We start from the raw sequence: 22,219 nt of genomic DNA, 5'->3' as shown, positions 1-22,219 counted from the left end.
AACACAGCAGATGAACAGGCCAGCCTTTGTCAACCCAGTGCCCATCAGACGTTTTGGACTATAACTCCCATCAGTCCAAGGCAGCATGGTTGTAATGCAATTTGTAGTTCAAAACATCTAGAGGGTACTAAGTTGGCCAAGGCTGAAAGTTTTCTGCTGAAAGCCAGCGTGATTCTGTGCTGGAATTTTCACTTGTTCATGGGTTGCCATAAACAAAGGGGGAAGATGTGAGTCAAAATTCATTATGGGTTTGATTGCTGGGGCTGCCCTGTTCTCTACTACACTTATTCACAAATACAGAAGACGGTTGTATCATACATAAGAAATGCATACATGGGATACAGAAGACCATTTACCACTAATGGTGGGTCTTTGCCTACAGAGGAAGATATGCCCTCCACGCACTGGGCAATGCCACCTAATTGGGCCTCTAAAATTAAGACACTACCTTCCTAATGTAAGGACCATTATGTTTCTCTTAACTTCTGCTCTCTGGCTTTTATTTCAGCATATTGCACTGGTAGAAATCCAGAGAATCCACTGAGAGAAATCCAAATAACTACTTTTTTACATTTCCAAAGGGAAATATATTATTGCTTCTTTCTCCCTGGCACCTTCATTGCAAAAGAAGGCTCCAATTCTAGGCTGACTAATGCCTTGAACAGAAATACTCCCCTGGGTACTATACACTGCAATATGGTATTGAAAGTCTGTTTTTTAAAACCATTGCAGAATGGAACTTTTTCATCTTCCATAGCTGCATCCAATACGCTCCCCTACTTGCTCACTACTTCGTGATATTTTAGCTGGTCACAACAAAAAGTGCTTATACAAGTTTTTACATTCACATCTCTCTGTCTCTGTCTCCCTCTCAGAACAACTGCACGTGCCATTTCTGTATCACATACCTGTCTGGCATTCCTTGTGTTGCGTATGAGGCTTGCAAGAGGTGGCCTTGGTCTGTGTTATAGGCTTGCACAGTAAGGCTTTGTTCTTGAGAAGTCGGGGAGGCTGGGAAGAAGGAAGCTTCAAAGCATCCGTCTGAGTACTTGCCTGGTTCAGGGCAGAAAATGAGGTACAATAACTCTTTGCTGCCTTTTGTAAATGTCATGCTAAGATCAGCTAGTCCTAGTTACCAGCCCACTAAGCCGCCACTTCTTTCACTTCCACTGCCTCTACACCTCCCCCTCTACATGCAGTGCAAAAGTGGCCCAAAGACTTTGAGCAGTGTGTGTGTGTGTGTGTGTGTGTGTGTGTGTGTGTGTGTGTGTAATGTATAAATAAATACTTTACTAGATGTCCAAGAAATTTTCTTGAAAAACTTACATCTCCAATAATTTTTGCTGTCACAGTAGGAACTGCACCTGTTAAAGGGGGAGGGAAAGCAGAAAATTTGTTTGCCGCTCTTCAGAATATCATGACTAGTTCTAGTTTCTGGGGATTACAAAAAAGGGGCATTAAGCAACTTTCTTAGGGCCATGCTTGTTGCTTTCCACAACAACAAAATGTAAATTTGCATAGATGTGTATGTGTGAGAGAGACACACACACACCAGGAAGTGCATTTATCGCTGCCTTACCTTGCAAAACATTATTGGAATTGGCTGTGGGCTGGGCAGCAGGAGCACTGGCCAGGGACACCACATTTGCTATAACTGGAGTAGAATCCTTCCTGAGAGACGGAGGGGGCCCCACCGAGGATGTTGGTGCCATGGAAAGATTTGCTGGGTAGAGGAAGCAGAATGAGTTGAAGCAGTGTACTGTAATGTGAACAGCACAAGTAGACAATATTTATACGTCAATCGCTCTATTTCTCTACAGATGCAGCAGTTAGGTCATACGTACTTTTACACCCCTTGACTAAACTTTACCCACTCTACCATAGTGGCAATGAAAATAGTTAGAAATGAAACCTCATTGTTGCTAATTGTCAGTGACCTTCCCAATTTAGACCTATTTGAACCATATAACTGTGCATACTTAAGTTGTTGTTTTTTTTAAAAAAAACTAGTTTAGTTTTGTCTGGTCACAAAATAACACACAATAGAAGAGTAGAATGTTAATTAAATTGTAGACGTAGTGATAGTCAAACACCTTTTATCTAGAATTAATGGCAGCTAAGCACATTTCCTTGTGGGCTCCGTTTCTAAGTGAAAAGTCAATTAAAATGTTTATTGGGCAAACCCTGTTATCTTTATAGCTTTGAAAACTAAAATAGTGACCTAAGTTTCGGGGGGAAAGGAACTTTGAGCAGATATGACTTTATGCCAGGACTGGATGATCCAGGATATGAGTCTCCTTTTTGTTCAGAAGAATACAAAATACCATTATGGCTGCAATCCTACACACACCTGCCTAGAAATAGCATACTGTCCCAATCAAGGGAAATAATAGTCCTGCTTTTTAGACTACACCTGGAGTACTGTGTCCAGTTCTGGGAACCACAATTTAAGAAAGATATGGACAAGCTGGAACATGTGCGGAGAACGGTGACCAAGATGATCAAAAGTCTGGAAACCAAGCTTTATAAGGAATGATTAAGGGAATTGGGCATGTTTAGCCTGGTAAAGAGGAGACTGAGATGAGAGATGATAGCCACCTTCAAATATATAAAGGGCTGTCAAATGGAAGATGGAGCAAGTTTGTTTTTTCCTGCTCCAGAGGCTAGGACCCAAACCAATGGTTTCAAGTTACAAGAAAGGAGATACTAACTAAACATCAGGAAGAACTTTCTGACAGTAAAAGCTATTCAACAGTGGAAAAGCCTCCCTTGGGAGGTGATGGATTCTCCTTCACTGGAGAGTATCGGTTGCAATCTGTTCCTATCACCAGCCTAGTCCAGCTAGATTCAAGTCCACTCTGCTGTTCAGTTGAAAGAAATGCAAAGGAAGCACCCCTGGGCATGCTACACTCATTGATATGGGATTTGCCTGTAGCTGATGTCCCTACAACTTCCCTGGCATCCACAATAGCAGCAGGCCTTCTTTTACCTGTATTGTTCTGAGGTGGGGGTGGGGGTGGCGGCGGTGGAGGAGGTGGAGGTGGCGGTGGATCTGATGCACACTGCTGATTGCAAAACATCAAAATGCAAAGCAAGTTGCAAAAATGCTTAATTTCCCCTCGCCATTTCAAGGACTCGCCAAGTTTGCCCTGCCTTTTGCAGCTGTCACATTTGGACATCTACAGAGAAGAGAAAAAGAGTACAATGTGCATATGGTTAATTTTTAAAAAGAAAAAAAAAACTGTTCGTACATGTCTGACTGCTTTTCTCAAATGACTTTGTTATCGTAGTTGGTTTGCATCCTGTGAACAATCCTGCTGACACAAATAACATATGGCCTCCATGCCACTGAGGTCACCTAAGCCTTAAGTGACAGCAAAGGATCCAGAAGTATCCCCAAGCCACATACCCACTCCTTCATAGGGATTGTAGCCCCATCAAGAGCAGGAAGCCTCCTGTCCATCCAGTCTAGGAAACCACCCACTAACAGTGCTGCAGTCTTATCTAGATTGAGCTTCAGTTTGTTGGCTCTTATCCAGTCCATTACCAAGGCAAAACCATCAGTCCAGCACATCCACTGCCACCCCTGCAGGTGTAAAGGAGTAGAGCTGTGTGTCATCAGCATATTGCTGACAATGTACTCTAGAACTTTGGATAACTCCACTCAGTAGCTTCATGTGGATGTTAAACAGCTTATGTAAGGAATTAAGGAACTGAAGATTGCTTTGAGGCCCACCAATAAGGCTGAAGCAAGCTCTGAAACCCCACATCCAAACTCAATACATCTGTACAACAGATCTCACACAAGAGAGTTGCTGTCTATCTAGAATTTTAATTTTCAAGACATGTTTGAACTCCAGAGCAGCTTACCTGATAAAACAAAACTGTGAATTTTGACATGCAGTCTTCTGAACAGAACTCCTCCACCTTGCCCCCAAAATGATTCTGAACCAGCTTGGGAGATGTTTGCAAACAGTAGCTGCACATCTTACAGTGGTTCCCCCAACGTTTGGCTAAGTCATGCTTATACAGCAACTTGCAGCCTGGAACAGCAAAAGAGAACAAACAGCAATCAATTAAGATTTCCCCCCTCTACTCCAGTTCTCAAAGTAGGACAATATACACAAATAACAGGCAGCACAGACATCCCTTGTGAACAAAGCAGCCATGAGCAGTAACGTAAGGCTACTGCCTGAAGACTACTTTGTGATATATTGACTTAAGAATAAGCAACAGGCAATTTTGCCCTTGTAATTAACAGACTAGCTCCTCAATGAATTGGAAAAATTTAGATTCCAAACCATGTGATTTTACAACCCTTGCCAAAATGTAACCTCAAATTCACATGCTAAATCCTCAATAGAGCCCTGTTCCTGTGGTAACAGGAAGCTCCATGGTCTTGGAACAAAATGCCTTGGGACTGGAGTTTGAAATACACAATCCAGATCTGTCCCTTCTTACCCTCACTACAGAATGACTTGTCAATGCCTGAGAATCGCACAGTCTCTTTGATAATCTTCTCAATCTTGCAGTATTCACACATCGACATGACACAATTTATCTTCTTATACTCATCGCAGCAGGTCTTGCCACAGAACTGGAACATTTTGCCCTGCAATTAAGCAAGAATACTTTGGTCAAACTGAATCCTCCAAAGCCTGGCTGATTCAGGAGAGGACATGCCAAATCATCCTTCTTCAGTGGGAATGCAAATTTGACCACTTCCATTAAATGCAAATCGGGGCTGAGTAAAAAGCCACCATCCCACAGAAGTGCGAGAAAAGCCTAGAGTAGAATAGTGAGCAGGCCTGGCAGCAGTGGTCAGTCAAGCTGGGCCCTGGCTGAGGCCCCAGAACTCAGAAGAGTCCCTCATTGGCCCAACCTGCTGTCCATCTGCCATGAAACCAGGCTGGTGACCACTATGGCTCTGCCTTTTCTAGGCTCAAAGAACCAAGGGGGTCTTCTTCTCAGAGCCTAGCACTCTCAGGGCCAACATCTTAATGCCAGGCACTGCCTCTGTCATCACTGCAGTTTGTCAAAGCAACTACAAAAGCTTAAAAAAAAATTTTTTTAATCTACATTGAAAAAATCTTTCTAGTGACTATGGTGGAGGCATGGGCATTCTCTTGGCTACCTTGGTGATAGAGAAGCTGCTACTGCTGCTGCTGTCATTTAAAGTCTTTTTTTCCCCAAAAGTGGGGGACAGGGAGGAGTATCAAAATGTGCCAAGAGTCCCCTGAGGTCTGGTGCCAATGTTGATAGTGAATGTAAATTCAAAAAAAATGCAGAAAAACCTAGTTTCATATAAGAAAAATAACAATTTCCTACATCTTGTGGAGGTAGAGATATGCTCAAAAGTGTGTGGCCAATGTCTGCTGAAATCTCAGAACTCAAAGACATGGCTGAATCAATTTGCCCCAAAAAAGAATCGTCGAAAAATTATACAAAAGGGGATACAGTGCAAATCAGCCCATTTTGCATTTTGTATACAAGTCTCAAATGTCAGCTTTCCTTGGCACAGTGTATTTTAAAACTTATTATTAAGCATGGAATACACACAGCCTTGCCTGTCACTGGGCGTCTGGTCCACAATTAGAGCACCCACGTGTCCCGCTTCAAGAGGTCTGTGAACAACAACAACTGGCAGGTGCCAATTACCCTGTAATCGAGCAGTTCAGGCTTGGTTGCAAACAGGCGGCTACAGTGTTGACACTTGAGTTTGACGACAGTGCGGGCAAAGGTAACTTGCTGGGACTGAGCGGCGAGTCTTTGGAGACCAGCTGCGGCTGAGCTGCTGACTGAGCTGGGGGAAACCGTGGAGGTAGTGCTGCCCGCTGCTGAAACCGTGGCTCCTGAGGGGATACTGACAATCACTTGGCCCTGTGACAAGGGCACCACTGATGAGTTCATTCCCGCAGGCTTGTTGAACAAGTTCTGTTAAAGCAACAGGGGATGGAAAAACCTTACATCAACAGGATTTTCTGCCACGTTTGAGGGGTTCCTAGCGTAGAGTCACCTTTTCAAAATTCCAGGGAGGAGCTAGCAATTTTAATAAGGATTGCAATAGCAGCCTGCCAATCTCTGGAGGTACACCCCACCACCCCAATTCCCTGCTCCACAGCCCACCTATCCCAAGTCTCCATGCTTTTCTTTCCTTTTAATTGTTCTCCATCTGTGGAAAACAGAACTCTTAATTCTTGGGAAACTGATCTCAGAAAAGAGACACATGCAGAACAAATGAAGACAGAGAACTCTGTGTTATATCAGTGGTTATACCAGTGTTATACCATCTCCATTGTCTTTTTGGTACCTGTTGAAGTTTTTCCTCTTTCAACAAGCCTTCAAAGTGGATAAGTTTTATCCTAGTTGGAATCCGTGTTGGATTTGAAATTGTTTTTATATATGCAATTGTTTTTTTCCCCAGATGCCCACCCCCTAATTTTTTTTTAATGCCAAGCACATAAAACTGAACGTGCACAAGTTAAATATGTGCAAGTTGAGAGCTTACTCTGTGTGTGCGTGCGCGATGTGCAGATTATGAAACCACTTCAAGATCCTTCATAGCAAGCATTTCTTACATTAAATATTATTAATTATGATTATTATAATTTAACTGACACATCTCTGCACTATGTCTATTAACTGTATTAGCACTCTTATCAGGATGAAACATAGCAACGGAGAAGCTAGTGGTCAAAAGGAGAGGGAGTATGCCCAAGGAAAGATTGGCAATGGCTACAAGTCCAGGAAGAGGAATAAGACAAGCACATCTGACAAGCCAACTTAGTAACTAAACTGGAAAATATACCAAGAACAAACTTAGTTGGTCTCTAAGGTGCTACTGGAAGGATTTTTTTATTTTTTATTTTGTTTTGGAAAACAGGACATACCTGAAAAGCCACCACACAGCTATAGCTGCAAAAATTGCGTATGCTGCCATCTGACATAGCGAGGTGATACTGAGGGATGGCTGAGGTCTTACAGCTGTTACACTGAACCTGGACACCTGCCAGAGAGAAAAACAAACATAACAGAAAAATCATAATGTAAAAAATTAATGTGCTTTAAGGTCTCTTGCTTTCAGAAAATGTATATATGAAAAGGACAACACAACATTTACCTGAAGATGTGACCATTTTAACTCTGTGTGCTGACAAGCAGTTCACAGAACAAAAGAGCTCTGTTTTCCCCACATTATTTGTGCTTTCAATCATCTCAGCTGAAGATCTCAGAGATTTACACAGTGCACAGGGAGTGATTTTTGCTGACTTCTGTAGAAAGAGGAACAACAGATTTTTGCCCCCTTCTGAGACTTGCCCACACAGCTCACTTGCAGGTGAAAGAAATGGGTGTGTCACATACACAAAACAGAAGTGAGTTAGTATTTATTTATTAAGTCAATTTACACACTGCTCACAATACATAAAACATCTTCAAGTGGTTTCCAAAAAGGAGTCAAAGATGCCAAAGTAAAGAGTCACAGACTTGCAACAGTATCTTTTACAATAGGAAACAATAACAGCCCCAATTTGCTTCAAGGGGCTGAACTACATGACTGACTAAGACTCAGGTTTCCAGGTTTCTAAGACTTTCCCAGGAAAGTCACTTTGTGAGGGGATGATCCTGCAGCAGGTTTAGAGTGCAAAATTCTCTCCCCTGTACCCAAAGCTGTTCACCTGTGCAGCATGGCCAATACCCATCTGGCCCGGAGAAATAAAAACAACTGGTGGTAAGCTCCCCTTTCCTGCCCACTACAGGTTCTCTCAAATTTCCCCCTTGTCTCAACAGACAGGAAAGTCAAATTCTGGCCTTTATGTTAAAACCACTCCCTCGCCTCCCCTATCTGGCTGCTCTCCACAGACACAACTATAAAACAAGTTTCATATTATTAGTGGTAGGGTTGAGGCTCCATGCAAGCCTAGTGTGCATTAAAATAATGATTTAAAACAGTAACAGCAACATACACCAGGAACCAAAGAAACAAAGCACAGACCTGTTTGTATGCAGTGACACACGTTGAACTGCAAAACTTTTTGGACTGCCCCTCAATCTGAAGCATGTGGCACTGGCCTGAGGCACTGTAACAGTAACCCCCACAGTTCTCACAGCAGTTCATGGTCAAGTTGTTTGCTGAGCGGAACTTGGAGAAACAGGCGTCACTGCAGAGTTTGTGCACAACATTCTGGTAATTCACTTCATGCCGAATCTGAGAGAGCAAAAAATCCATTACATGGGAGTATTCCAAGGCTTTCTTTCTCTCAAAATAATTATGCATTTTTAAAAAAATTAGTGGGTTACAGCATTCCCCCCCTCCCTCGCACCTACCAACCCCTTTTGATATTTTTTTAATTAAACAAGATAGACTTACAGAAGTGCTTAAAAACTGGCAATCCAGGCAAGTAAATTTTGCATGCTGCAAATTTTGAATTTTCTTACAATTTACTTACTTAATTTGTATACTACCCTCCATCCATAGATCTCAGGGTGGTTCACAACAGAAATACTAGGCATTGTGAGTGAAACATAGGCATCAGATTATTTGTCATGAAAATTAAAATCAATATTCTAAGATCCCCAAATGAAGTAACTTGCCAGACTTGCTAAAAGTTTTGTTTTATAATGAATTCTGATTAAAAATTAAGCAACCGAGCAAACCCATTTTTGCTTTTCTGAACCACAAAGGCAAAGAATTTCAGTGATTCAGGAGAATTCCACTGGAATGATGCAGTAGAAACTTGGGGGGTGAGAGTGGAAAACAATACTATATCCAAGAAGTAGACTCTAGCATAGCCTTCCCAATCCCAGCTTGCTTGCTCACATCCTAACCCATTACTGATTCCAGACACTGGTTCAGAAATCCAATGGCCTCCCTGGTTCAAGATGCAAGTAATAAGAGGAGAATGCCACCTGCATACTGGTGACAGCAAACTCCAAAACTTCAGAAAATAGGACTCTTCTTTGGAACTGGATTCTATTCCATGGTGGCTATAACTGCCGCACCTGCCATCGCCCTCACACTTGCAGGTGTACAAAGCGCTCTTTATAATTTGCAACTTGGAAACCAACCAATGAAGTTTGACAAGGTGGTGATTTGATGTAAGCAATATGCAGAGCTTCATGGCTGAGCGAGCACTGAATGCGGCTTTTCCAACACCCAAAGCCGATTCACTAATCACCTGGCATCCTGACCCACCAAACATTTAGAAAAAAGGTTTGCAATTTCAGTTACCACTGCATTCTTCTGGCACATGCTGCACTTGGTGGAAATACTGTTTGTGTGAATGGTGACGACAGGCTTCCTTTTCAGCTCATACATGGATAGACACGACTGGCTGCAGAAGTCCTTGCTGGAGTTAGTGTTGTCAAACTGAGCAGTAATCACATCCTTTGGATTCAGAATCTCCCTAGACAGTTTTGAAAGAGGAAGAAATCAGGTCTTCAACTTTCACAACCACAAATTTACACCCTCCACAGACGAGTGAGGTTCTCTACAACACCAATGGTCAGCACAGTTGTTGTGATATGTCTAGCTAGCATGTTCCACTTTACAAATGGAGCAACTGGTACCAATAAGTGTGACCTGGCCTGACTGAATCTGAATCACAGAAGTAAACCCAGGGCAAACTTCAATTACTTTGCGGGTACTTCCAGGGTTGTACAAGCTCTGTATCAACACTCCCACAACCAGAACATGTCTTCAAAATTTATCAAGAGGATAGATAGACAGACAGAAGACAGATAGATAGATGTTGTTGTTCAGTTGTTCAGTCATGTCTGACTCTTCGTGACCCCATGGACCAGAGCACGCCAGGCACCCCTATCCTCCACTGCCTCCCGCAGTTTGACCAAACTCATGCTAGTCGCTTCGAGAACACTGTCCAACCATCTCATCCTCTGTTGTCCCCTTCTCATGCCCTCCATCTTTCCCAACATCAGGCGACTATGGGGTGTGGCGCTCATCTCGCTTCAGGCCAAGGTAGCCAGCATTTGTCCACAAACAGCTTTCCAGGTCATGTGGCCAGCAGGACTAAACTGCTTCGTGACGGAAACCAGAGTGCATGAAAATGCCTTTTACCTTCCCGCTGCAGCGGTACCTATTTATCTACTTGCACTGGTGTGCTTTTGAACTGCTAGGTTGGCAGGAGCTGGGAAAGAGCAATGGGCGCTCACCACCATCACACAAGTTCAAACCACTGACCTTCTGATCGGGAAGCCCAAGAGGCTCAGTGGTTTAGACCACAGTGTCACCCGCATCCCTTCAAATTATATTCCCAGGGCTGTTTACAAAAGAATAATATTAGTACTATGTTTCTTTCCCTTTTCACAAAAAAATAAAAAGCAAAAAAAGGCTAAGATTTTTTTCCATTCCTTCCGCTGATCGTCAGTGTCAAAAGTCTGCTTTGCAAGCATTTTATTTTCCTAGACTTGAGTACATGGGTGCTTCCAGACTACCACTACCTTTGGGGTGGAATTCAATCACATACCAGCAAATCCAAGTTACAAAACTGAGTTGGTGCTCTTATGCAACAAACCTCTCTCCCCATTCCCCCCAAAGTGGACTTTCTGCAGCAAAGGAAAGTGTGGGATAACATGTACTTGACACAACGCCTTCTGAACTTCCCACAAATGATTCAGAATGATTTGTGGCACATTTCAAAGTCTCAGAGCCCTTACTTTGAGCAGCTGGAACAGGTTTTCTTGGAAGCAGCTGGTGGTCGTGTGGCTGGTACAGTATATCCCGTGAGGCACAGTGTGGAGCAGAAGAGCTGAGTGGAGCCTTTCCTCTGATAGGCTGTTTGTCCCTTCTGTAGGATCTTCTTACAGCCTGAACAGGAAACCCGAACAGCCGTACTCGGGACTGAAGGAAGCATTTTGTTCATGCCAGAGGATGGTGTGTTAGGTGGGAAATTGGAAGTCAGCTGTGGAGCTTACAAAGAAGAGAGGGAAGAGATATGCTGCTATTGAGGTCATCTTCAGAGGCTCTCCTCCGGGTGCTCCACCTCCACCTGACAAGAAGCAGGCAGCAACCGGGGGGGGGGACTTCTTGGTTGTTGCACCTCATTTTCAGAAGTCTCTCCCCAAAGAAGTTTGCCTGGGCCTAATGTTGCTATTTTTTTGTAATGTATTACTGACATTTAGTAACTGATAATACATAAAATATAAAACAGAACTCTGCCTCCCTCCCTATATAAAATAAAAAATCACTACTATTACCCTTAGCTCAAATACAGAAAGCAATTTCTTCCAAGGCAATTAGTATATAATTACCAGTATGTACTACTTTGGAAACCAGACTTGTGAACAGGGAGAAGTCAAATTACTGGCCACCAATGCTCCATTAAATTACTATTTTCTGTCTCCCTTTCTGAGTTCTGATTTTCTGTGCTGAGCGACTTATCCATCATTAATAAATCCCAAACTGTCTGCACCCAATCCTCTTCTGCAGAGGATTCAATAGATTTCCATGTCTGTGCTATTACTAATCTGGCAGCTGTTAACAAATTATGAAACAATTTCTTTTGGCAAAGCCTTTTTAAAATGCCTCTAGGCTTTTAATGCTATAATTTATTTAAAAAATCTCTTTTGATTTCTGTTATTTATCTTGCTTTTGTAAATTTCCCTGGAAGCATTGCTGAAGGATGGCATAGCCATCTGAAGAACAGGAGGGGCAAGTGCAACCCTTTTCCTTACCAAGAGGGCTGCCACTGACTGAAAACACAGCACTGATCTTCAGTTCCCCTTCCTGAGTTTTTGGCTGCTGGCCATATTCCTGAAACAAAACAGCTACAGGTAAAATTCCAGCCACTGTGATCAGCAGTACTCAATCTATCGTGTAAATCATAGGCCACATTTGGAATAATTGTGCCCTAACTCCAGTACAATAGTAATAATAATTAACAATTCACTTACTAATCACCTTCTGCAGGGCCCAGACTCACCAGCCCTAGAAAGAGGCTCCACATGAGGCCGGAGGAACATGGCCGGCTGTGGGGCGTGAAGGCCACTCCCTGCAAGGCCCTTTCCACCTGGCCTTGGGGCAGGGGCCAGACTCACCCAGCCCTACTGAAGAGGCTCCTCCTGAGGCCGGAGGAACATCGCCTGGCTGTGAATGTGAAGGCCGCTCCCTGCAAGGCCCTTTCCACCTGGCCTAGCGGGCAGGGTCCAGACTCACCAGCCCTAGAAAGAGGCTCCTCATGAGGCCGGAGGAACGTCGTCCGGCTATTGTTTTATTGATTTAATATGCTGTAAACCGCTTTGAGATTTTTATTAAAAATGTAAAGCAGTATAGAAATTTAAAAAATAAATAAACATCTCAATGTGATGTATAATAAAATAACCCCCCATTGGGTTGGATGCCATGGCAGATCACTTTCCCTATGCAGTGTGCTGGTGTCAGCCACATTTGATGGGAATGACTCACCAAACTCTATCCCTACTTTTACTCTCCTCCATGCCCCTGCCCCACTTATACATGCATCCAATATACTTCAGACTTTTCCACAAAAAGAGAGATTGTGAAGGCAACTTTAAAAGCATCCAAAGAGCTAAGAATGGAGATGCAACCCCATCCCTACTACCACTCAATATCTTCAGCATACAGCTTTAACCCAGCAGCCAATGCTGCACTTATAACACAGGGAGGCAGGTCAAGGCTAGGCAGTTTATGTCCCATCTTACCTCAGTATTATCTGGTTCATCCTTAATTTTGTTCAGCAGCCCCTGCTGAGGTGCAATAGCTTTATCGTAGTCATTGTCCAAAGGCTCTTCCTTAATTCTAATATTTGGTGCATAGGAATTCCCCAGCTCTTGACCAACGGATTCCTTATTAGCAAACAGGTAGCTAGACTCCTAGCACACAAGAACAGTAACTTCAGCAGCATACACATTTGGGAGATAATTTTCCCCATTTACCTCTGAATTTAGCTACAGTCCACTTTCCCAGTTTTTCTCTTCTCCGGCAGCTTTCCCCATGACCTTGTCCTTGTTACCCTGAGTTTCTAGGTCAGGAAACATCTTCTATGTTTCCTGACCTAGAAACTCCTCTCCCCCATTCCCTGGTCCGCTCTCTCTCTCTCTCTTACACCTGCCTTTCCTTTCCGAGACCCTTGCTGCTTCTCTCTTTGCTAGGCTCTTCTACTTTGCCCCTATATAATATCAGAGCAGCTCAGCGAATGGCAGTCCAGGACCCTTCAACTAGCTCCACCGTTCTGTGACATTATGGCAGCTTAGCCAACTATTAGCAGAAGGTTCAGCAGCAGCACAACAAAATCTCTACAATATTCCTATTCCCCCCCCCAAAAAAAAATGCACTTTGATATGCCAATCAAATAAAGGCCCACAACTTACCCTGAAGTTAGTTTCTGGTGTTTGTGGTGCCAACTGTGTCCGCAATGTTTCATCCACTTGATTAGTAACTAGGGAAAAACATATTCAATTAGCATCCCTTTGGAAAGCAATTCTCTGCAACCTGTGGACAATGCAAGGGTGGGGAACTGCATTCAGCTGGCAGGCCCGATCCTGATCTTCTGATTTCTCCACCCACTTGTGGACAATCAACCAACATCATGCAACAACTTCACTCACTTTCAGCACCAATCAGTTGAACAGCACTGTCAGTGAACCCCACTTGTCAAGGAACAATTTGGAGCAGACATTTATTTATTTTTAAATGTTCCTTTGCAGCAAAATACTTAGCTGCCCCATATTATGTCATCAGGTGTAAGACAGGTCAGCATGGTTTGGGGGAAATGGACTCAGGGGCCAAATCAGAACCCTTGCCACGTCTAATTAAGTCTGCAGTCCAGAAGTCCCCACCATTGCAGTACTATTTTGTTCATCAGTTTTTTCAAAATTGGATGGAACTGAGTATATCAACCAGATGCAGCCATCCCTTAGGCAAAGTGAGGTAGCAGAATGTAAGTGCCATTAAGCAGACAGATCTGTCCCATGGTGTGTAATCCACTGGGAATTTCCTTGAAGATGTTTCACTGAAATAAGCAGAAACTCATTAAGTTTAACCTAAACCCCAAGGTTTGCTCTCTGCTTAACCTTAGTAAACAAAGTGTTACCTGATTTATCGAGGAAACTGCTTTTCAATCTGGAATCCATTTCCTTCGGCATTTTTTCCAACCGTTTGTCATGCTCCTGAAAAGGTCCCTCTCTGGCTTTCTCCTTTGTCAAAAAAATATCTTTAGCATCATCTCTTCCTATGCTAAAATCTTTCCGAACAGACTTAAATACAGAGGGCCCTTTGTCAAAAGGGGAAGAGAGGTCTTTCTGAATCACATTTTGCATCTGTGTGTCTTTCTCATTGTCCACTGCATGATCCCGAACCCTCCTCATATCTCCCCGACTATCCTCAGGGCGCGAAGGGAGGCTATCCTTTGCAGGAAAAGTTTGCTCATCCTCATTGTCACTCCCAACAATAGGAATCCCTGTAAGATCTCCAGAGTTCAAGAAGTAATCACTGTCAACCAGCAAGGAGTTTGTAGATCCTGTTCGATTCTGCATTCTGTACGGTATGCTGTCGAAGGCAGGGGTTAGGTTGTGAACAGTTTTCTCAGACATTTCTGTAGATACAAGCTCACCACCTGGAGAAGGAAGAAGAATCAGATGCTTTCCAAAACCAACATATTTACAATATGGAAGCAAATACAAGATTGAGAATATTGTTTTGGGCTTTCAGCTGGATATTAGTTTGTAATTTTGATGTTTTGTATGTCAAAAGTTGCTTTTTGCAGCCTTGTGACCGGAGGTGAAAGAGGGAAGGAGACTTAATAAAATAAAATATTTATGTGTGCCCCAATGTGTTTATTATACTTTAGGGCAGTGGTGTCCAAACTTTTTTCAAAGAGGGCAAGATCTGCTGAAGTGAAGGGCCGTGGGGGCCAATCAAAGGGCCAACCAAAGTTATTATAATGTCCTTAATCTGTCATGAACACACTGCTGATCAACTTTTTGGGAGGACTCAAGTTCCAGTATGCTGAGAAGAAACAATTAACAATGTTCTTACCCTTCCAGAAAATTCCTGGTTCCAGTCTTCCTCCCCACCCTTGCCCCAACAATTTGCTGTTATGTCCAAAAAGTACAGACTGTAGTTAACATAAACTAGAGTTCATTGAAACAAGCCAGGGTCAAACCATGATTTATGCTGCACCCTTAAGACTTGACCATGAACTAGTATAACAACCAAAATGGGGCATTCATTTCACCTTTAAGGCTGCACATTATTTGACAATTTTAGAAAGCTTTGTGCCAAGACCTTAAGATAGCTTTCTTTGGTACATACAGCCAGTTTAAAGACTATTAGCCTACATGTGGTCAGTGTGTGTTTGTGTCCCCCAATATACAACTACTTACACTGACTCACCAGACATCCTAGTTCTCACTACTCTTAATTTGCACTGTTCTGCAATTTTAGAGCTCTCTGTGGGGTTATCAGGAATTGTCACAATTACTGCAGATGGGTGGAGAATGCATCCCCCAATGGTTTTGCAAAGTGTCAGTATCAGAGTTTTGAAATACATGTAGTAGCTACCAAACTGGGTTATTTGTTAATGATCTGGAATATTTTTTGTTACTTACAACCCCACCACTTAGAGACTGGACTTAAGCAACCTGGAACTGGGATTCTAGAATCTTTTAAGAAAGCGACAGAACCTTTTTAACTCATAAAGAAATGAGTTTCTGAGGTGGAAGGAATCTTTTGTAAATGAACAAATAAAAGAAGCACTTACGTTTTTCTGCTATACTCCCCAAAACTGCATCAGCTTTGTCTTCATACTGCAAAGAGAAAAGGAAATATATAATTCACATAATTTTTCATTTATTTATTTATCTATTTATTAAATTTCTATGCTGCTCCTTCATCCAAGAATCACAGGGTGGTTTACAATATAAAAACACAAAAATACATATGATAGGAGGCGAGTATTTTCCTCTTCCAGTTACCAAATTCCCAGTGCAAAAATTCACAACTTTATAATGCAGTTATCTTACAATTCAGCCTTCTACACAAATGAAAGAAACAGAATATCTATTCCTACCAAGACTGTCTTATTTTATACAGAAAGGCATAAAATGACAATTAAGGATTAACCAAACAAAATATATTCATTCACAACATGAAAAGATTTAGCAACTGTTGATAATCCAATGATTCTTAAAAACCTGGTGGTTTAAGAGATAATGCTATTTCATGTTGATGCACCCTCAACAAAGTTCAGAAATTGGAAGTTTGCAGGTGCCCCCCCCCATGCCCTGCGATTAGTAACCATGCGGGACTGTCACAAATTTTGTTTGCTTACAATTCTCTATGCACCCACATTTTCCTATGGTTTTTCAGGTCCATATCCAAATGGGGAGAATGGAACCAGAGAGAATACCCACATTGACCTGGTCCTGTGATTCCAAATGAAGTTTCTGAACCTTAGTGTATTACTAGAGGAATCCTAGGAGTTGACAAATGACAGTTTCTTGCTTGTTTCAGTAGCTAACAGGAGAGGTGGTTTCTCTGTTTAACACCCTGCCTGCACTGCTGCCTCTAACATAGGATTGAGAATGGTACTGTTACTAATATGGTGTGGTACTTGTAGCTGTGTTTCCTAGTGCCATAAGAATGGTTTCTGGAAATTAAAAATGTCAAAGCATTTTTTGAAAATAATCTACCCAAAGAGGTACACTGGAAGGTGGGGAATGTAGCAGCCTAATTATTCACATGTCAGTGGACTTGTAGACCAGTGCTTCTTCCCCTCTAAAAGGCACTCACAGGGTCTCATAGATAATATCAAGTTAGACCAGCAGTATAAGTGTTAGCAATACAAGTGTTTGCAAACTAGAACACACTGTAAAATGTACAAGCGATGAATACAACTAGCTATCTGTACAAGCAAAGTAGAAAATATTATAACAGAAAAAGTTTAACCACACTTTCACTTGGCCCGTATTTTGATTGCATTAATCTTACCCGCTGAATCGGATCTGATCAGATTTGAAGAGATGCTGCTTAACCAAGCTTCAATTCAGTGGGTAAGATCAGGTTTTCACAAGGCACAGCAGTGGAACAGCGAGAAAAGCTTTAGAGCCTAGGGAAATTAATTGGTACACAACATGATCAAAATTTGACATTGCGAGAGGAAACTGTTTCCTCATAACATGTGTTTCTCTCATTAAGGATAAATTCAATCCTGCATATAATTTTTCTTGTGGTATTTTAAAATTTGACTATTCTCTGCTCTGTCTGCTTTTAACAGATGCCATTAGTCAGGAAATACTCTGTCATATTTGTCAGGGAATATACACTCACGTTTTGGTTTTTATATTTCAAACCTGCAGTGTCCCCCTTAGCACTGTTACCTTATCTTCTTTCAGTGTGTCAATTTCTCCTGAACATAACATAGGCATTTATGTACACTTTGAGAACAGTCTCTAAATCTACAGTTCTAGGAACGTCATCTTCCAATTAACATTAATTTCTGATTCATTTTTTCCCCAAAGTTATATTGTGAAATATTAGTACTGTAAAGCATCTATTGCTGCTTTTTTAACTGTTTATTTTTTGCCTCTACTTAATATCATTTGATTGAATTGACCACATTCCTTCAAAGTTGTCATTAACACTGAGTAAAAGGAACTTCATTTATTACCGGTAATAAGACAAAGATTATCTCCTCTTCTCTTTATATGTCTGTACAAAAATCAAATCTCTGGTCAGATTCTACTTTGTATTCCAAAGTTGATTTACCTACACTCATGTACCTATCCAACAGCCTAACATACTCATTCATCTTCACTCTGTCTGACAGACATTGTTAATTCTTCAATCACAGATGAAGAAACATCAGATACTGAAGTCACTTGCGTTCTGACTCCACTTGTTAATGTTCGAAAGAAAGGATTGCTCTTTTGCAGCATGTCTCCAAAAATGATACTATCCAATAAAACATTATTGGTCATCATTATAATGGCTAAGTTCACATTCAAGCGAAGCCATAGCTGGGGAAACCAATCATGGTTTCTTCAGGAAATAGATCTCACAGATAAGTAAACCATTTATGGCTTGTTTCCCCAGAGATTGCTTTGTTTTCCAGCTGCTGATGTCTCTGTAGCTTAGCAAGCATATGGGGTGGGGTGTCCTAACAAACAACAGTTAAACAAGACCAGTGGATTCAGACAGAGCATTAAACCATAGTTTAAACAAGCCATGGTTTCTCATGCTGGTTTGTTGCCAGAAAACAAACCATGATAAAACTGTAGGCCATATATGGACATTCTTTTTTGTATTTGTATTTAGTTTTATTGATTTTAATGTAAACAGTATAACAGGTTACAGAGGTTTAGCAGCCAGCAGATTTACAATTACAGCAAGGGTGTGATGTATTGAAACTTAACACTGTGAGACATCCACCATAACGAGATGAACATAAAATATCCATTCCAACATAAACCATTAGTCACTGGGTAACAATAACCAGCATTATATGTATTAATAAAGCTTATAAACAGAAACCAGATGTTAAAAGTTATCATGTTTTGCCAAACCCTTAATCACTGCATGATGGTAACTAGAGTGTTCTGAAAGGGCAATATCCCATATTCTTGACCACCATCTCTCTTTGGAGGGCCCATCTGGGGCTTTCCAGTTTTGAGCAACTTCTAAGCGTACAGCGGTCAGTAATAAGGAGATTAAATCTTTGTAATACCTTGGGGTTTGTCAGACTTTCAGCTGTCAAAAATCTTTCAGGAAGAGCAGGTGCATTCAGATGCAGTATCAGAAATTTAGGGGAACCAGGCCAATTTCTTGTAATTGTAGATGGATAAAAGCAAACATATTAGACACAATGCTAATTTCATCTATGATTAAAAGTAGTGAAGGCTTGATAAGGCTCTGTAGAAAGGCAGCAGTGTCAAGACCTAACTTTCAATACTTCATCCATGTGCTCCACTGGCAGCATAAAACAGCTTACGGGATAATCACACTACCAATGCTGTACTGAGTATAAGAAGAGCCTTGCTGGATCAGGCAAAAGGCCCATCTGGACCAAATTGTTTTCATATTAGCCAACCAGATACCTAAGGGAAGGCCATAAGCAGGACAGGGATGCAATAGGACTCTCCTCACTCATGACATCCTGCAACAGGAATTCAGAGATGTACTGCCTCCAACAGTGAAAGTAGGACATAGCCATTGTGGCTAGTAGCCACTCATAGCATTCTCCTCCATGAATTTGTCTAATTCTCTTTTAATGCAATCCAAGTTGGGGACTGTCACTACCTTAAGTGAAAATGAATTCAGGAGTTTATGCAATGTGTGAACAAGTTTGCTTTTGTCTAACTGGAATCTTTTGATATTCAGCTTCACTAGATGAAGTTGGTTCTGGCATTATGAGAAGAAGAACATTTCCCTATCCACTATCCACGCACATTCTCATACAACTCAATTGTGTCCCCACCCTCACCTATTTTCTTTAGTTAAAAAGCTACAAATGTAACCCATCTTCATAGGGAAGTTGCTCCATCCCCTTGCTCTACAGCAGGGGTCGGCAAAGTTTTTGTGGCTTGGGCTGGTTCACGGTCCTGCAGATGCCGCGGTGGGCCAGAGTGTGTGCACGCGCACACATGCGCAAACGCTATTTCCGGCTCTCCTTCCAGCGCGGAGGAGGCGTACGCAGCTTCCCATTGGCTGCAGGAACTTCCTGCAGTGAATGGGAAGCCGGCCAGCATCACAGAAGGTGGTTCCCCACTGTGCTCCACACCGGTTTAGTGCGGCGCACAGGAACCAACCGAGCGAGCAGCGGGGGTAAACAACTCCCATGGGCCGCTTGTGACCCATGGGCCTTAGGCTGCCGACCCCTGCTCTACAGTTCAATTTTGTCTCTGGTACAACACATTTGGTACAACACATTGTGAGCATTATACTTTCCAAATTTGCTTGAATTATAGTGTTGTAACGGGGTGGGCTCCCGTTGCTCGGTCCCTGCTCCTGCCAACCTAGCAGTTCGAAAGCATGTAAAAGTGCAAGTAGATAAATAGGTATTGCTCCGGCAGGAAGGTAAATGGCATTTCCATGCGCTACTCTGGTTCACCAGAAGCGGCCTAGTCATGCCGGCCACATGACCCAGAAGCTGTCTGCGGACAAATGATCATTACACTGAACTCGGTGATAGCACTGACTCGTCTCTTCCTTTTTCAATTTTTCAGTTCTACAATCATGAACAGAACCAAGCATTTTATTTATTTTTCATCAACTATATTTAACCAAATCACCTAAGATGGTTCACATGTAATGTTAAGCCAGACTATGTCTTAGTGCACATGTCTAAGTGTGCCTGAGTGATCACAATCATGAGGCGAACCAGGAGCCCAAGTTTGGACCTGCTAAGCCAAACCATAGCTTAGCTCACAGCAGAGCAGCAGCAGGACCAGAGGAGGAGCAAAGTGCTCACAATCTCCTCTCCGGGAGCCTGCATGCACATGCATTCATGCTAAACACAGTCTGGCTTAGCATTATGTGCGAGCCAGCTCAGAATCATCATGGAGTTTTGTGGCCTTTTGCACAATAAAGTACAAACTATATTTCTGTACACAAATCATTTCCTGTATTTTGAGTGATAATACATGAGCTCATCTGGATTCCGTTTTTTAGTAAAGCTACTTCTGTTTTTGTTACTGAGAACATGATTCATAAAAATAATTTACAGTGATAACAGTAATCACTATAAAGGACTGTTTAATTTCTTCTTTAAGATGAGAAATTCTTGTATTTCTTTTGTATGGTTTTATGGCATTTTATGTGTTAGAGTATCTGCATATATTACTGTGATATTTTATGTGAGTGGGCAGTATATAAAAACTCTGATAAATAATGTCTCTAGTTTACAGTTGTTTTAGTCTTTCGGAATGCCTACCTAAAATTTATCCGTCTCTTGCCTAATCTGCACTGCTAAATTGTCTGTATGAGTAACAAACTGTTTTAGATATAACCTTATTTGAGATTTTGTTGTGACTGATTTTAGAGATCCAAAAGAATTCCATATATATATATATATATATATATATATATATATATATATATATATACTACAGCTATACTGTAGTAAGGGGTACAAAGTATGAGGCATTTTTAAAGAAAAGAAAAGCTTTAAAATCTATCTCCCTGCTCCCCCTCCCTTGTCCCTTTTTTGTCTTTTGATCATAGATGCTTTGTAGACCACACCATATTTCCCCTCAGGACACATTTTGTCCTATTTCTTTTAGCAACGTTAACCTAATTTTTAATTTTTGGCTGTGTTTGTTATGTTTATTATGTGATGATTTAAGTGTGGTCCCTGCAATATTTCTCCTCACCCCTTTTAGCTTTTTAAGGAGGTAGTATCTACGTCTCTTCTGTCACTTTCTTTGTTGCTTCGATGGCATTTTTTCTTCTTTGTATTTTACTCCAGATGCTAAAAGAATAATATTCAAGTCTGGTTAAAATATTTAGTGTTGATTCTACTGAGGAAGCACACTTAGTCATATTTAGCATATCTCTAAAACAGTTGCAGTATATTCTGAATTATGGTTGGGCCTTAAAATCATCCTTGTCATACACCACAGTACATTTCAGTCAAAAAAGTAACAATAAACTCAAGAAGCTGCTAAAAAAACAAAAGAACATCAGAGCAGAATAAGACACAAAGCAGTTTGCTTCAACACTAAGCATTTCAAACCCATCCAGCCTATATCTCACCTAAAATAAGCCCATGCATGTGTGGGTTTCATACTGAGTAGGCGTCAATGGCAAAGAGGAGAGTTGATTTCTCTACCAAGGGTAATCAAGCTCCTAGCTTGTCTGCCAAGGTTAACAATGTAGTTTTATGATATACAAAATTATCCCCCAACACTAACAGTAATTTTTTACACTTGTGGGGTAAAAAATTACTGTGAAAATTGATACAGATTATTACTACTGAATGACAGTTCCCAACATCCTTCCTCCTGGATTCATAGAATCTGAGTTTGCACCATAATTTTTAACAATGATATAACACGAAGTAAATTAAGAACTGAGGACCAAAATTCCCAACACCAGTATATACATGAACCCAATATGACATAGTTGTTACTTTTGCTGTTGGGTGCTGCATGTTTAAGTAATCTTGAAATGTGGCTTTTTGTATGTTATTATATTTGCTATTGTTGTGCTATGTCATTATGAAATTGTTACTATGTCATTGCTTTG

At 41.5% G+C, this 22,219-nt stretch overlaps 1 protein-coding gene across 7 annotated transcripts in view; it reads right to left on the bottom strand.

Annotated features, from left to right (window-relative positions):
- The window catches only part of ZMYM4 (zinc finger MYM-type containing 4), a 48,029-nt gene that overhangs the window by 10,956 nt on the left and 14,854 nt on the right, over positions 1-22,219 (bottom strand). For 3 of the 7 annotated variants that reach the window (XM_033157684.1, XM_033157685.1, XM_033157688.1), the window contains 18 exons: positions 16,967-17,084; positions 15,738-15,783; positions 14,070-14,591; positions 13,348-13,415; positions 12,679-12,849; positions 11,692-11,770; positions 10,675-10,927; positions 9,230-9,404; positions 7,994-8,206; positions 7,121-7,271; positions 6,891-7,006; positions 5,659-5,934; positions 4,462-4,612; positions 3,871-4,043; positions 2,990-3,179; positions 1,580-1,723; positions 1,327-1,364; positions 909-1,053 (listed from right to left, as the gene is read on the bottom strand). In XM_033157684.1, the coding sequence (XP_033013575.1) occupies positions 909-1,053; positions 1,327-1,364; positions 1,580-1,723; positions 2,990-3,179; positions 3,871-4,043; positions 4,462-4,612; positions 5,659-5,934; positions 6,891-7,006; positions 7,121-7,271; positions 7,994-8,206; positions 9,230-9,404; positions 10,675-10,927; positions 11,692-11,770; positions 12,679-12,849; positions 13,348-13,415; positions 14,070-14,568 (2,842 nt within the window). In that variant the 5' untranslated portion in view covers positions 14,569-14,591; positions 15,738-15,783; positions 16,967-17,084. Of the gene's footprint in view, positions 1-908; positions 1,054-1,326; positions 1,365-1,579; positions 1,724-2,989; positions 3,180-3,870; positions 4,044-4,461; positions 4,613-5,658; positions 5,935-6,890; positions 7,007-7,120; positions 7,272-7,993; positions 8,207-9,229; positions 9,405-10,674; positions 10,928-11,691; positions 11,771-12,678; positions 12,850-13,347; positions 13,416-14,069; positions 14,592-15,737; positions 15,784-16,966; positions 17,085-18,701; positions 18,720-22,219 lie in introns of those variants that run through there. The other 4 variants (XM_033157690.1, XM_033157683.1, XM_033157687.1 and 1 more) reach the window with 2 other exon arrangements.

Source organism: Lacerta agilis, chromosome 8, assembly GCF_009819535.1.
Source record: "Lacerta agilis isolate rLacAgi1 chromosome 8, rLacAgi1.pri, whole genome shotgun sequence".
Taxonomy (NCBI): domain Eukaryota; kingdom Metazoa; phylum Chordata; class Lepidosauria; order Squamata; family Lacertidae; genus Lacerta; species Lacerta agilis.
Note: the sequence above shows the minus strand (reverse complement) of the source record. Positions and strands in the feature narration are given on the sequence as shown.